General features: G+C 38.7%; 1 protein-coding gene across 1 annotated transcript in view; it reads left to right on the top strand.

Moving 5' to 3' along the window:
- ADAM22 (ADAM metallopeptidase domain 22) overlaps positions 1 to 15826 on the top strand; it is a 127096-nt gene that overhangs the window by 104188 nt on the left and 7082 nt on the right. Inside the window, exons 25-30 of the mRNA XM_063412686.1 lie at positions 365 to 455; positions 1783 to 1800; positions 4652 to 4846; positions 7631 to 7731; positions 8277 to 8343; positions 13298 to 13384. Of these exons, the coding sequence (XP_063268756.1) occupies positions 365 to 455; positions 1783 to 1800; positions 4652 to 4846; positions 7631 to 7731; positions 8277 to 8343; positions 13298 to 13384 (559 nt within the window). The remainder of the gene's footprint in view (positions 1 to 364; positions 456 to 1782; positions 1801 to 4651; positions 4847 to 7630; positions 7732 to 8276; positions 8344 to 13297; positions 13385 to 15826) is intronic.

Here is a 15826-nt window from a genome sequence, read left to right as displayed (position 1 = left end):
GAAGAGGTCTGAGCAAAACCAAACAAGTAGTCACTTTTAATCCATGGTAAACATGTATTTGCTAGGACAGGTTGTAAGGATGTAATCTACAGCAGTTTAATATTGATAATACTGTTTTGGCATACCTGGCACAGGTTTCCTGTGGAACAGGCATTCAGTGAATGGAAACAGACACAAAGGTCAAAGTTTGATTAACAAGTGATCTTTTTATGTCCATGCTATGCTTCAGGAGTGTATCATGGGTTACAATTAATCAGCCTAGTGAAAGTTGTTCAGTCTGGTTTTTGAAAGATGGTGCATTTACTGGTTTTGTGTATTTTTCTCCTAAAACCATGTATATTTTTCATCTTTCTTGTGTTTCCAGATATGGTTAGCACAAATATAATAATAGGGGCTGTTGCTGGCACCATTTTGGTGTTGGCTCTCGTTTTAGGAATAACTGGCTGGGGTTACAAGTAAGTACATTTTTTTCTTCTTTATAAAGTTTAAAAAAATATGTGAATTTCATCTGATAGCTGATTATGTTATGAAAAGAAAAATTAAAAAAATCTAAAAAAATCAGAATTCATCAGTATTTATATAGTAACTTTTTAAATCATATTAACATTTTTCAAGCAATTTACACTTGTATGTGGTTTTAGAGAGCTTGATCCAAATTTGAAATTTATTTCTCATTTAGTAATTTATTTTCTTTTTTTTTAAGATGATCAGATTACGATTTTACTGTATATGACAAAAGAAATACAAGAGTATGATCTGATTAAATTATAAATGTTTCCTTAGGATGAAGTAAATATAGCAAGATTATCTCTCAGTCAGTCAGCAAAGCATTTAACCATAGGCTTCCTTAAATAGATGAATATATTTAGTCAGCTTAACCTGAAATTAATTCAAGCACATTTTTTTGGTAGGAAAGATCTGCAATTTGCAAATAAGGCTCAAGTTCTCTCCTGGTGTCAAGCTGTCAGCCCTCACTGAGAGGCAAAATGGATTATATTAGCCTGATTGGTCTTTTTCAGTTTTAATTAATTTGTGAATTTCTTATAAAAACAGAGGAATTCATGTTTTTTGCTTGTAGTAAAAAAAGATTCAAGGAACTGACTTTATCATCTGTGTTTGGATGAGACTGTCTCTTGAAGTTGTTTGTCCCCAGGTCCTTGTTGTGCTTGGAGGGCAGGGCAGGCTCTGCTGCAGTCAGTGCTGTGGCTGGGGCACAGCCCCAGTGGTTTGGAATAACAAAGTGGCACAGCCCCTGCTGGTTGCCAGACTGAGGGCAGCTCACAAATACATAAAGAAAGAAGCATTTGGAATAAAAACCATGAAGATGAGACAAGTAGAAAAGTAGGATATACTGTCTTGTTATATCACCCTGAGCTTCTTGCAGTGTCTGAAAATCTGGACTTCTATTTTGAGTTTAACTCTAAAAGTTAAGGGCTCACTTTGAGATAAGTTCTAGCCACTGTGATTAATTTTTGGAGATTCAGGATGAGAATGCACCTCTCACTAGCAGCTTCACAGTGAACAGGCTTAAACCCATCATGAACGGCACCTTACTCTCAGCTCTGACTAGCCATCAACACAAATATATTTTTCTTGTTTATTCTGATGTAGTATATTTGTAAATATGCTAATTTCAGAACTGATTTTGTAGAAATATTTTGAGCAAAAATTTCATTCTGTATACAATGCCTTTCTTTTTACATTTTGTTTGGTCTTACTGACTATGTGCACCTGCATACTAAAAACTCCTTCTTTTCTCTTCTCTTCTGTTTGTATGGAAAGAAACTACAGAAGACAGAGGTATGTGACAAAAGTAGTGGAATGTACCTTAGAAGTCTCTGAAAATAGCTTTTCTTCTCTTTTGCTCATTTACATGCTATAGAAAATATTGAGATGGATAATCATATTTTAAATAATATATGAAATCAGTATTCTGTAATTCATTGCTTGAAATCCTGATTTCACTGGATACAGTAGAAAAAATAATGTTTTTTTATACTTCTGCAATAGACTGTTTTATTTAGGAAAACAGGAGAATATTTCCAATAAAAGAGACTGAAAATCAGGTATTAGAGATGAAAGTGTTCTTGGGAGGCTAAGAACTGAATAATTAATATTAACATGATGTTCAGGAGCCTTTAGAGACTAATTCCTGGAGCTTCTTTGGAGTTAAAAATACAATGCAATTAAATTGCTGTGTGGACAAGGAGCCCATTCTTTCCCCTCACCCTGTTCTATTGATTCGTAGCTAAAGCACAGTACTGGCTTCAGTACAGGGCTGAGCTTTCACCATTTCAAGCCTGTGGCCAAAAATAAACCATTTCCCCACTGACTTGTGTTTGGCTCCTGGAAGACCACCTCCCTTTGATTAGGCATCTGCCTGGCAGATGGGTCTTGTGGGAAGGAGTTGGCTCCTTCCTCTCCCAGTCCCCAAGAGATAAGAGGACTTCTCAGATTCCCCTGTTTTCTGCCTGTACCATTGCCTTCTGGTCCAAGCTGCTGCTTTGTTTGTTGCTGCTACCTGTTGTGCTTGTTCTCCATTTCCCTTTGTGTAGCGCTTTCTCTGCCAGGCTCAAAATATTTGTAAGAAGCGGAAAAGCACTGCCAAGTGCTGGTTGTGTGCTATAGGGTCAGATATGCCACAGGTACAGTAACAAGTAAAAGGCAACGCTCTTGAAGGCAAGCCTTATGCAGAGGCTGGTGGGAAGGGACCCAGCACAAGGAAGGCAGAATTTAAGGGTTTGGTGCTGCTTAGTGGAAACTGATGTATCTATTAAAGGAGACTGACATGGCCATCAAGTCATTCTACTGTGGATGTTTCAGTATTGGCTGAGGACAGAGCAGACAAAACCTTGAAACAGCGAGAGAGTCCACCCCATGTATGTTTGGACTGGAATATTAGAGAATGTAACTTCTTAGATATTTTCACCCCCAGAAATTACTTTGTGGCCAGAAAGCTGTGAGTGTGCAGCCAGCCTGCAGCTGTGTCTGAGAGAACAGGAAGAGTGGAAGCCAGCATGAGCTGAAGCTTCTGAAAGTGATGGAAGGCTCCATCATTTGAAAGATGAGGAAGATATTTAGTAATTAAATCTCCTTCATGCATGGGAAGAAGTTCTGTAGGCTGACTTCTAAATAGAATAATTTTGGATGAGTACAAAGAGTGCAATAAAAGGAAAAACAGATACCCACCAGACTGTCCAGACTGTCCCTTTTTTAAAGAAAAATATGATTGCTCCTGAAATAACAATGAGAACAAGACATTATAATATTTTTGAGCATGACATGAGGATGATACCTGGTACTAATAAGCATCTGAAACAAGTAAACTGAAAGGAGTGAGAAGAGCCAATTAGCAAGGAGCCTGCCAGCTGGGATAGTGTGGCTTTAAAGGGCACAGCTACATGGGAGAAGTTATTTCTGATGAAGTAGCAAGAGAGCAGTTTGCTAGAGGAATCCTGGGGAGCAGAGCTGCCCACACTGAGCCAACTCTGAACACACCCATGTGCCAGCCGAGAAATGGAACAAGGATTGAACCTTGGGAGGTGCTAGAAGATGGAGTGTGAAAGTACTGCATTGCACTAAGGATTTATGTGGCATATAGTTGTATACTTAACATAATTCAGAAGCATTAGAAATCCAGATATTCCTAAGGAGAGGTCCTGGTTTAGGTCTGTAGTTGGACACAATTTGAATGTGATGAATCAACCTGATAAATGTGCATCTTAATAGGGGCAGACTGTAGCAAAAACATCTTGGAAAGAGTGAGGTTGCGTAAACACTGATGCTGGTATTATGAAATAATCAACTGTCAAAGTAACTACTTGTACTTGGGAGGCTTTTTAAACCTGGTGGAACTATAACTGGAGTATTTGCATGGCAGGTATTCTCTGCTGTCGATGAGAAACCATCTGCAAAAACTTTGCATAACTTGGTTAGAGCTTTCTAATGCACAGATAGTTTTTTGCACCATAACTGAGCTTCTTGTTCTGGGAAAGGATAAAATATTACATTACTTTTGTGTGTTTTGGCAGATTGAATCTACTACTGTGATAATCAGGAGTAACTGAGAATCTCTGACACTGGTGTTAGTTCCCATACACAAGAAATCAGTTAAAAACCTGTTTTATTCTCCTGTGATTGAAACAACTCAACAGGTTGCTACTCTTGAATTCAATCATGATTACAAAAGTTAAATGGGGAGCATCTATCTCAGAAGGAAAAAATCATTCACTTTTCCTGAGCTCCTCTTTGATGCATGTATTTAGCTTAGGCTCAGTACCGGTGCTGCACCTGAGGGTGCTTTTTGCAACCAGCATGATGAGTTATTTGAAATGTCTGGACTGGTTATCCAGTGCCTCAAGAATCACTAACTGTTCACTTTGAAAACTGTGATCAGAGTTAACCAGTGAAACGTTCCTTGTTTTCTCTTTCCAAAACCACATAATCCACTTTTCTGCACATAACAGAAGTGTGTGGGAGTTTTCTCTCAGATGGTTGAATTATTTATTAATAGCCTTATTGTGTGTGGTTAACAGGTTTTCTCAAGGATTGCTATCCTTACCTCTTTCTTTTAAACTAATGTTCGTGCATGTTTGTGTGCGTTCTAGTTCCTGTCATGTTTTCTGACTCTCCAATGTTTATTACACTTCAGACAAATACCCCAGGGAGATTATGTAAAAAAGCCGGGAGAGGCCGACTCTTTTTATAGCGACATGCCTCCTGGAGTCAGCACAAACTCTGCATCTAGTTCTAAGAAGAGGTCTGCTTTTCTGTCGCATTTTCAGATTTCTACCTGTTCCATCACCCATTATTCCATTAGTCAGAACATTTCATTGTTTTGCAGCAGGTTTGATTCTTTCTTCTTTCTTTGTGGAATGTTAGAAATAGCATCCTTTCTGCTTTGATTACTGATTTTTCTTCTGGGTCCTCATTGCTAATTAGTATGATTAGGCCAGAATAAAAAAAATTGCATTGTAAACCAATTTTTGTTTAATGAATTTTTTATAATATCCCTGCTTGTGAATTGATTTCAAGTAGACTGTAATAATAATTGCTGTTTGAAAAAAAAAAAATAAAACACCAACAACTTTCTTAATCATGGTCACGTAATCAAAGAAAAGGAACATTGTCTTGCTTCAATAATAGTTATAAACATAAAATGTTCAATATAAATGTTATTTTTATATCTTTATTTGTCAGTGTCATTAATCCAGTATGTTGACTTAGACTTCTGCTGTCTCATATTAAAGATGATAGTGATTGCATTTTATTTCACTTACTAGACGAGCATACTAAATGGGCATCGAGTGTTATCTTAGAAAATAATTCTACAAAGACTTTCTGTAGTTTTCTGCTTGCTGTCATTAGATTAGAGAGAATTAGATTTTGCCCTTGATCACATTTCTCTAATTCTGTAATTGTTCCAGTTGCTTAAAAAATCCAACGTTTTAAAAGGGAAGATTCATTTAAAAGCATTGATAACCATTTGTAATTGCTAAGATCATGATGCTCACTGTTCCTCTGTAGTTAAAGATTCCTTACATGAAAAATCTCCAGCTAGCACTGTAAAACAATTTATGAGAATCACTGTGTCCTAGAGGAATTGAGAGTCATGAACTGCTTCACAGGAAAACTGCAGTTCTCAATTCTTGTCTCACTAAGCAGCCTACAACTGTGCTGTTGATGAAGCCAATATTTTTTGCTATTATTTCAGTGAAAGTAAAGAGAAATGTATAGAAGGGACACATATGTAGTGACATTTGCCCTTTTGATACAGCAGCTTGATCTTATATACAACTTCACTCAGTTTGTTCTAATGTCTGTGTTATTAGGAAAACTCCGGTAGCGATTATTTAATTATCTCTAATTTTTAAATCCAACTTTTTAGATGGGCGAGTTGTTTTTTTCAAGAAGCAGCTATTAATCTTAAATGATGCACTGTTTGTGTTGGAGAATCTTTTTTAATTTGGTTAAATTTATGAAAAAAAGTCTTGGGAAAGCAAGTTTTCATAGCTTTGTCTATCAGGTTTAAATACCAGTTTAAAAAGGTTATTTTAAATGACTGTAATCTAATGTGTTTCTTCTTTCATGCAGTATCTGTGTTTCTTTTCATACTTCATTTATTTCATATGTCTCTCTTGATTATTTGTTCCAAAATGCTAATGGTTTCTAAGGTCTGTCTGTACTAGAGAGTTTTGTTGTTCCTACCACCAGTTAAGGTATGTTGTGCCACTGTCAAGTCTGGAAAAGTAAGTCTGACAAATATTCCATTAACATTGTGATATAGTCCTTCCATATGAATTCCCAGAGTGCTACCTCCAACCTTCCAAGCTGGTTTTGATTTGCTCTGTGTGCCGGTATGGATGGCATCTCTTGGGAGATGTTAGAGTGACTGGGCCATCAGCTGCCTGGGCTTCTCCATGCTGGAAAGCACTATGCAATATTAGTTGGTATTCAGGGGATGTTCAAGGATTAAGACATAACTTTATGATAACTCTTGCTATTATGAAATATCAAATACCAAAACCATTATATGGCAAGACATTTCTGAAACTGAAAGAGACCTTGAGGAGGAGGAAATGTTTGAAAATCTGTCAGTGGATCCGTTGTTCCTCAGACCTTTCGTGATGTGACTAAGTTTGAATTAATGAAACCTTGGGCTTACTTCAGTGTGGCTGTGATTAGCCTGGGCTTCTGGAAACTGAAGAGCATCTCTCAGATACCTCTAAAGAAAGCAGAGACTGAAAAAATGAGAGTATCCAGACTTGAAAACTACAAAAAATAGTGCCTTTAAGCAAGACTTTGTAATAAGTAAGCCATCTATTATGAATTTTTCAGCTTCCTCTTCTCCTTTGGAAATAATTGTAGATCTCATGGCAAACAGCTGAGCAGCAGCTCTAGTTCAACAAGAGGCAGCCTGTTGCAAAACCCCCCATGTTGGACATTGCCACATACATCTCTGACTCTTAGAGGGAATACAAGAGGAAGGAAAAAACCATTTGCACCAAGTACCTAGATAAAAAGACTATTTTTGGTTTGAGTTTAGAATTAGAAGTATATACTGCAGCAATTGGCTGATAAAATATAAATGTTCGAAATTAGAAAAAATGAGGCAGAGTTACCTCTCCCCTAGCACTAGCAGCTCTGGGTGGGAGGATGCTCGTCACAAACTCCTGAGCCCCTGAGACTGGTAGCAGTGGGGTGAGGGAAGCTGTCCTGGCTTTCCTGCAGCAGCATAAGGAGGGAGTGGGCAGCCTGCAGGTGGGATGTGCTTGATGAAAAAGCCTTGAAGTGAGCACAGTTGTAAGAGCTTTTTCCATCTAGGAACTGAGGCAGAGCTGCAAATCCAAAGGAAATCTGGTGTGCGCCGGTGTTTGTGCATTCCACAGCAGACAACTGAGAAAGCGGTGCTGATGCCTGGCTTTTGAACATGGGCACATGGAACCACTGCAGGGAGAGCTGCAAGGCTTAGCTGCAGAGTTTAATTAGAAATTCTGGGTGCTCTGCTAGTGCAGACAGACCTTAGGCTGTGTTTTGTCACTGGCCTCGGGAATGTGACCAAACCTCTGAGCTAACATTGATGTGAGACAATACCCTTAACAATAACCGCATCTGAGCCCTCCTATTCCAGGTCAAATGGATTATCTCATTCCTGGAGTGAAAGGATCCCAGACACAAAACATATTTCAGACATTTGTGAAAATGGGAGGCCTAGGAGTAATTCTTGGCAAGGTAAGTGTGAACCACTGTGCTGGCCAAAGTGGAAACCAGCCTCTGGACGATAGCTGCTCTGCTGAAAGTTTAGCTGATCCTAGGACAGCAGCATGACTCCTTAAAATTGTGCTAATTGTTATTAACTTGGAATTAGGATTTAGCAGCACCCTACAGAAGTGCCTTTTTTGCACAGTGCTTTGTCACAAAGAAAATACATTTACTTTCTCCCTCCAGTGTGAGCTAACATGAAAAGGAGACAGAGATCAATTCACTATTGCCAGCTTCTGTGATTTTATCAGGCAGTGTTTAGTGTTTTTCTTGAGGCGTAGTGATTTTGTCAAATAACAGTTGAAATAAAGAAGTTTTTTGCTCTGCACAGTTGCAGCAAAAAGTAGAGAAAGGTAACCTAACTCTCTGAGGTAAATCAAGAGGAACAGACCTGTGAGATTTAAATGGTTAAAGGTAGCAACTCTTTTGCTATGGATGCAAAAAAAAATACAGTTTGGCATGGGACAGATGACTTTCAAGTTGTTTTACTGTCTTTGTCCTTTGATTTCTTTCAGGTAATATAGGAGGAAACAGAAAGAAAGTCAGAGGCAAAAGATTTAGGCCACGGTCTAATTCAACTGAGTAAGTCTGAATTTAAAAAAGCAAAGCCAAAAAGTAGAGTTTTCATATTTGTGTTTTGTAGATGGAAATTAAGAGTACTGAAAAGTAGACAGCTGCATTTTTGCTGTGTGGCCCATTCTGATTGCTGACTGATAAACTGGTAAATGGTTTGGCTAATGTGTTTCAACCTCTTTTTATGTATTCTTTAAAAATTAACTATTAATTTTCTTTTTTTATGTAGGCTTCCTCACAGTCGTTCCCATAGCAATTCCCAATGGTGGTGGCAGCCTGCACCATCACTGCAGGCTATTGTCTACAGTAAACTGCCATTGCTGAGTGTATCCTGGTTCAATACTGAGTTTCTCATAACCTGACGGTTTCCTACCCTTGTCTTCGCCTTGGGTTGGGCCATTGCAGAGTTAGAGATTTGTATCTCTGCATATCTTCCTGGAGGTTTTAGGAGAGGTATCCATCTGCTTTGAGAGTACCTTCAAGTTTGCCATCGTAAGCCTGAAACAGCCAGTCTTGAGTAAGCCCTGCTGTAAATGGGTAATCAAAGTCTCTACCAAGTGACTGATCCCCAGACTTTCCCACTATGCTTAGAGTTGCTGGCTTGTTGATTTATTGGCTACATTTCCTGAAAAGCCCCTGTGTGCAGTGCTCCCCACACAGGAAGAGCCTTTCTTATGTACTTAGACCTGTTAGTTCAGGCTCCTCTTGTGAATGAGTGGTGAATGGCTGGAAACCTCTGGGCTTGTCCAAAGCACTGGCCTGCTCTTACAGCTCTTACACCCCATATGAATGGCCCTTTCTTTGACCATGATGGCAGTGACAGTGTCCTTCCCCATATCATGACTACTAACTTTGCACCTTGATGGGCAAATGGGCTTGATACCAACCCTGCTGGAAGCTAATAATGCTAACTGCTCTATGGGCCCCATTTTCTTTGGTTTGGGGATTTTGAGTTTGTTCTGAAACTTTTCTTTCACCTACAGTGCCCTGTCTTGAGGTGAGTAGGCTCATTGAGAAAATCCCATGTTACAAATTACAGAAATAATAGTTTGATGCACATTGCAATTATAACATTGCATGGTCAAAATGGCATCATGGAACCAGAAATTTTAGCCCTTGGAGGAGTTTATCTCAAGAGCTTCTGTGCTCTTTGTCTTTGTGCTGATAAACTCTTACTGAAATGTTTTTTTGCTCGTTTTCTTTCCTCCTTGCATGAGATAGTTTGATAAAATTGAATTAGTCTGACCAAACTGCCAAAAATACAAATGAGATTTGCTCTGAGAATTTTGGGACATTAAATAAGCAGGCAGCAAGAGATATTGTGAGTCGGAAATCTTTTTCCCTGTATACTTGTTTCTCTTTTAAAGGTTTCCACCTAATTCTCTGCTTTCCTTCTTGCTGCTTGTTATGGGGGTCTCTCAACCCAGCAGCAGCCCTGATGCTAGAGGGAGGAGGCTTGTAGTTCCCAAGGGCCATGCAGCAACCTTTTGGGGATAAAGCACAGTGTGTGTATTCCTGGGAGAGGCCTGCCAGGCAGGAAAACACTCTTTCTCCTGGGACTGCCCAGGCCTGAATGGCTTGTCCAAGTCTCCTTGGCAGTCCTGTCACCAGCTGGAGAGAGACCTCCCACTGAATGATCCACATGCTGTATCAGTTCAGTGGAGGATGGAGAGAACTGCCAGGGCTGTTAGAGGGCCATCATCTCTCTGGTTAGAGGAAGAGATTGTTTTGCAAGGAGAGAAAATGGACTGAGAATGATCTAAGTGTGACCAGCATTTAGTCATTTAGGAGAAAAAAGCAGCACCAGGTGATCTGAGGATGCTGCAGAATACATGGAAGCTTTCCTCAGACCTGTTTACCTTTCTACCTTGTCTAGGAAATACAGAATAATATTGAAAAGCATTCTGAAGCAGTATTTAGAAAGCCTGCCTGTGTGGCCCTTAGGAGTCCCATAAAGCATACTTGTTGAGATGAAAGAAAAAGGATAACGGTGTTGGTCTCCTATAATTAGTAGACTGTCATTAAGCATTATAAAATTGGTTTTATTAATTTATTAATACTATACCTTGTGCAGAATTTAATTTTTTTTTAAAGCAGGAGCACACTAGTGTGGTTGCCTACAAAGATACTTGTATGCATGAGTCTACAGTAACTGCACACATTATGCACAGGGTTTTCTTTGTATACAGCCAAGCATCAAATAGAACCATGCCATTAATCATTTAAGCAAAATTTCTTAAGGATTGAGCAAGGTTTGAAGGCTGCAGCCCTCACAAGCAGCACTGACAGGGAGTTGCAAACATTTTGGGCAGCTCCTCCTCACACCTTTGCGTGACCATTGGACCTAACACACACGAACAAGGATTATGCTAAGCAGAGAGCTCTGAGGAGACTGCTAAAGATATTTTGGGACGTTTTCAATTGATTTTATATGTTTTATAACAAAATAATTATTCTTTACTAAAGGCAGATAGTTTGTTACATGTAAGGAATGCCAACAGGCCAAATGCTTTTTCAGAAACATGGCTGATGAAATGGCCTGATAAATAATTCTCTATTAAAATCAATTAGAATTGTCAGGAATGATGAGATTTTTCTGAATAAATGGACAGTTTAATTGGGACCTGTGTTAAAACAGATCCCAGGAACAGATAGCAGTTCAGACCTTTGTTAATTTGCACTGCTTTTCCTATAAGCATTTGTCTTCCTCGTTGTTATAACTGATACGAACGTCTTTGGTTTAGACTTTCTATTATATATTGTCTTTTTGCAGCCGGGTAACCCATGCATCTGAGCCTGGGCTTTCTCTCGCCCACCAAACCCCTGCCCAAGGCATAAGCCCAGGGGGTTCTGACCACCCCCAAACAGGGAGTCGGGATCACAGGTCAGTCTCACCTGCCCCTGCATTCTGGGCTGCCATTTTATCCCGTGAAAAGTCCCTTCCCTAGTCTATGATAGTTTCACTGTGGCAAAACACCGTGACTGCTTGGAGGTGCTCCTGCTGATGCAGCGCTAGCTACCCTTCCTCCTCGCCAGCCTGAGGAGTACCAGTACTCTTGAGCCCAGGTCTTTTGCCTTGTTGCATGTTGCGCTACGAGCCAAACCGAGCTGTTGGTCTAGCGCTAGGCTTATGCGTAAGGACACCTTGTTTCAAAGCAGAATTTCTCACTCAAAGGAAATGTGGATTCTGGCCATTGCTAATGAACATGTGGCCAGAAAGATCAGCCTGAGGGCTTTCCAATGGTATCATGTAGTGGTCTGCAGTAACTTGAGTTTAAACCTTTTTGTAACTGGTGGATTGAGGTGGTGAATGATGATCTGTAAAAAACCCAGACCCAGGAAACCCTGCAACATGGTTCTGCAACATTTGCATGCTTTGATAGCACCTTACACTGTCTTCTAATATAGGAAGCCAGATTGGGAGTGTTTCATGGTTACCAAAAGACCCTCTCAAATGAAAAAATGCAAGTTTAAAGTATTGCAGCGAGTACAAGAAAATGTACAATTAAAGCTAAAGCAGAAGTTTATTAGTTCCTGGTGACGCTGGCATTAGCCTGTTACTTCACATGTGGTTCATCTGCTTTGCTGCACTACCACTTTTAATGTTTCCTTTCTCTAAGAGCCCAAGCTGGAAAGCATAAAGCACTCCCAATTCCTGATAAATAGGCGAGCTGAGGAAGCTACTTAGAAGCACTTGTGGCTGAGGGCGAGTACTTTCTGAGAGCTGTGGCTGTGCTTGCGCGGGGCGGGGAGGAGACGTTCCAGAGCAAAAAAGGAGCAAAAGACGTGGAAAAAGTGCTGCTGCTTTTGTTGTCATCGTTGTTTGAAATATGGAGGGGGTTGAATGACATGATTTGGCCCAACTTTTATTCATCTGAGCAATCCCTTGCAAGATCTGTTCTCATGTATGAGGTCATTGGAGTCACTCCCATAAATAAGGGTGGCAAGAACTGGACCAGAGGTATCAAAAGTAACTTAAAGAGGAATTTTCTTTCCCATTTTCCTTGGTTAAAATTTGTTTCCTATTTCACTGTGCTAGATTCTGTTGTATAAAGATGGTGATCATAAATAATCATTTGATTGTTGCCATTCATATGTAACAAGAGCAAACTTTAAATTGGTCCAGGCAGACTCCTATTTTCTGCATCGTCCTTTTTTGTTAACATGACAGAGGGGGAGGAATTTGCTTATCTTGTGATTGGGAAAAATTTGTTACAAAAAAATTTTTTTCTTCCCTGGTAATTTGTTATCAGGTAATTAAACATAATCTCTATTTCATAATTTTCGTGTAACAAATATGAGTATACAACTCAGACTTTTCTCCCAAAAAGATGTGGTTTTGGTATCAATATTGCTTCTGTAAAATATGAGATAACTGCAGCCCACCTCCATTAAAGCCAAACTAAATGAACATTGAAAAATCAGAGGGTTGTTTGCCTATAAGTGTAAAAATTGTCACTACAGTGGCAAAAAATTCAAACCTTTTAACACAATAAGGCTGAAATTCATTCCTGTAAAAAGGGTCAAGTCCAAGATTCTGTGCTCATTTAGCCATTATCTTGCAATTTATCTAGATGGATGCAAAAGTGTGTCTTTGGCAAGCAAACTCCATGATTGAAGCCAAAATGCCTCTACATCCTTATTTTGAGATCATGAGGGAGTTCAAACCATGAGCTTAACGCTGGCCCTCTGCATAGGAGTGAATTTTATCCTTAAGATATTAAATGAATGATGTATCCCAAAGAGTTTCCAGATTAATCAAACATATGAGTCTTGTTGTAGGTCAGTTTTTCTCATGCAGTTGTACACATTGCCTAGTCCTCACCCAATCCATAATGATTTACTTGCCATATTCACTTGCATTTTGGGGATGAAGACATCCTTGCTAAGCTTGTGCTGTGTGTTCTCAGATTTTCTATTCTTGTTCTTCTGCTTTCTCTGTTCCTTCCATTGCTTTCTGCAGGTATTTAAACCCATGGTTCAAAAGAGAATATAATGTAGCTAAGTGGGTAGAAGATGTGAATAAAAACACAGAAGGACCATACTTTAGGTATTTTGTAAATTAATTCTATAATTCTCATTTCTTAGAGCTGTTCCAGCATATACAAATATCTTGGGACTCCTACCTTGTATAAATCAATACAAGTTACTTAGGTGCAAAGGGCCCCTCTTCTTTTGCTGCATTTTGATGTCTGTTTTTGGCTTCATGTGCAATTTACAATTCTTTTTCTGAATGTTTTAATGAAGCCATTGAAAAGGGTGTGTGTAGTGCATGCGTTCCCACCATCATCTATAGCTTGTAGTAGCTTTCTCATCATTTTATGCCAAATAGTGTTTTATGGGCATGAGACATATTTATCACTAATAAAGTAGTATTAACTTAAATAGAATGTTAATTTACTGAAGAAAGTGGTTTCATAACACACTGACTCTACCTACTGTCTTATATAGTGCATACTAAAATTTAAATGAAAAAAGAAAAAAAAGTAGTGGTATTTTACCCTCAGCCTGCAATGAAATAATTTATCTATTGTAATTGGAAAAATAAATGTATGAGAATATACTCTGTGCTCTAATTGTCAAACTGCTAATTAATCTGTTACAAGTGAGGTAGGGTTCAACCAAAAATATCACTTATTTTTGAAAGGGAAAAGTGTGCATTATCTGATATATTCCAAGTTTCAGAGAAAAGGCATGCATGAGGCTGGGCCCCTGTTGGACATGAATCAAGAGGCAGGGAATATTGGAGAAGATTCCCAAAAGACATTAACACAGCTGAGACAGATCTCTGCATCAGCTGAAAAAATGAGCCAGCATAGGACAGAATGGAAGACAATTTATGACAAATAACATAAAACATGACAAAAATCCATGAAGCTGTAAGCTGACATATCAAAAATTAAGATAATTACAGAAACACAAATCAAAAGAATAATAAGCAAAATCTTCAGCCAAAACAGTGAAGGATGGTAAGAACAAGTAAATAGAATCTTAATTATTTTGCTACCCAAGTAGACCTAATAATAGTACAACAGGGCAGAAACATACAGTAAATCTGTGCAGTGTGCATTTGGGAAAAAAATGTGATGGGAGTTGTGTCACAAGGTACTAATGAAACACTTTAATTCCAGTAGTAACACTGGCAGACATTAAATGGCAGGGTAGGAATTTAGTCATTTTTAGAACTACAAATGTCTCAAAGTCTTAAAACACCATAAAATTGTTACTTTAAAAAACCATTTTTGTTTGTTTTCAACACCTCATAAATCACAGACAGAGTAAGCTGCAGAAAATGTTTCCAGTGAACAAATAGGAAAAATGAGTAAACTTTAGCCTGTCAGCCCTGATATTGGTCCTGAAAAGGGAGAAGAGATCCCCAGTGCAAGAATCCAAGGCTTACAGGAGGTTGATGTGATTGTGCCAGTTGGTATCAGACAGGACTTGGACATTCCAGCAGGGACTATTGTGAGTGTGGTTGTTTCAGTACTGGGATACAGGGTCCAGTTCTGGTGTCTGCAGTTCAGGAAGTACGTTCTAGAACTGGGGAGATTTAAGCCCCCAAAAACCACAGAAAGGACTGCAGAGCCTCAGGCTATTCAATTTAATGGAGAGTTGAACACTTACCTCATCATGAAGTTCACACCACTGTAGCAAACTAAGACTGATACTGACCAAAGATCACTGGAAGCTGAAATTAGGCAAACTCTCATAAGAAGTGAGATGTGTTTTATTACCAAAACTTTTTCTAAAAATAGCCTCTTGACCTTTATTGTTCAGGCAAGGTCAAGAGTTGCCCACCATAACATAACCCCCTAGCTGTCTTTCAGGGTTTTTGTATCAGAAGCCCTGTGGTAGCCATAAACAAAGACATTGATGGAATATGAAGATAGCACTATTTAAAAATAGGTTACTTAAAATGGTTTTGTTAAACAAGTTTAAAAATCTGTTTGCATACTCATAATTTGGTTTTCATTTTTTAATATCAGGATATTTTTATTTAGTAACTAGATTAAATTGATGGGAGTGTACCCTTCCCCTGAGGCTATTCAGCTGTTACACTGAATGAGTCACATTTCTAATTGTATTTGAGATAAACCTATTATTTTTGGCATGTAGATAGGAATTAAGCTGACCCATGTGAGTTTTAAAGGCTATATATCAGCAGAGATGAAACATAAATCAAATTTTTGCACCATAGAAGCTTACTAATCACTGCCTGCAGTGGTTGCCTTTAGAAATCAGAGAGCAACTAGAATAAATTTAGAAATTTGTATTGTCCTAATTAAATGAGGTAATCATGGGGAAGTATTCTGCAAACACATTATGGAAGGCAAAAGATCAGATCTCTTAAGATGAGTTACCATGGGTTTATGAGAGGTTGAACTAACAGTTTCTCCACAAAAATCAGATGCAATTTTGCTTAATGATAGCATGGACAGGAAAAGACTTCTTAAGAATGGTGTGTCAGAACATCTTGTGGCTGGGTTTTGAA

Source organism: Prinia subflava, chromosome 1 (assembly GCF_021018805.1).
Source record: "Prinia subflava isolate CZ2003 ecotype Zambia chromosome 1, Cam_Psub_1.2, whole genome shotgun sequence".
NCBI classification, from domain to species: domain Eukaryota; kingdom Metazoa; phylum Chordata; class Aves; order Passeriformes; family Cisticolidae; genus Prinia; species Prinia subflava.
The sequence above is the reverse complement of the archived record's forward strand: the minus strand, read 5'-3'. Positions and strand labels throughout refer to the sequence as shown.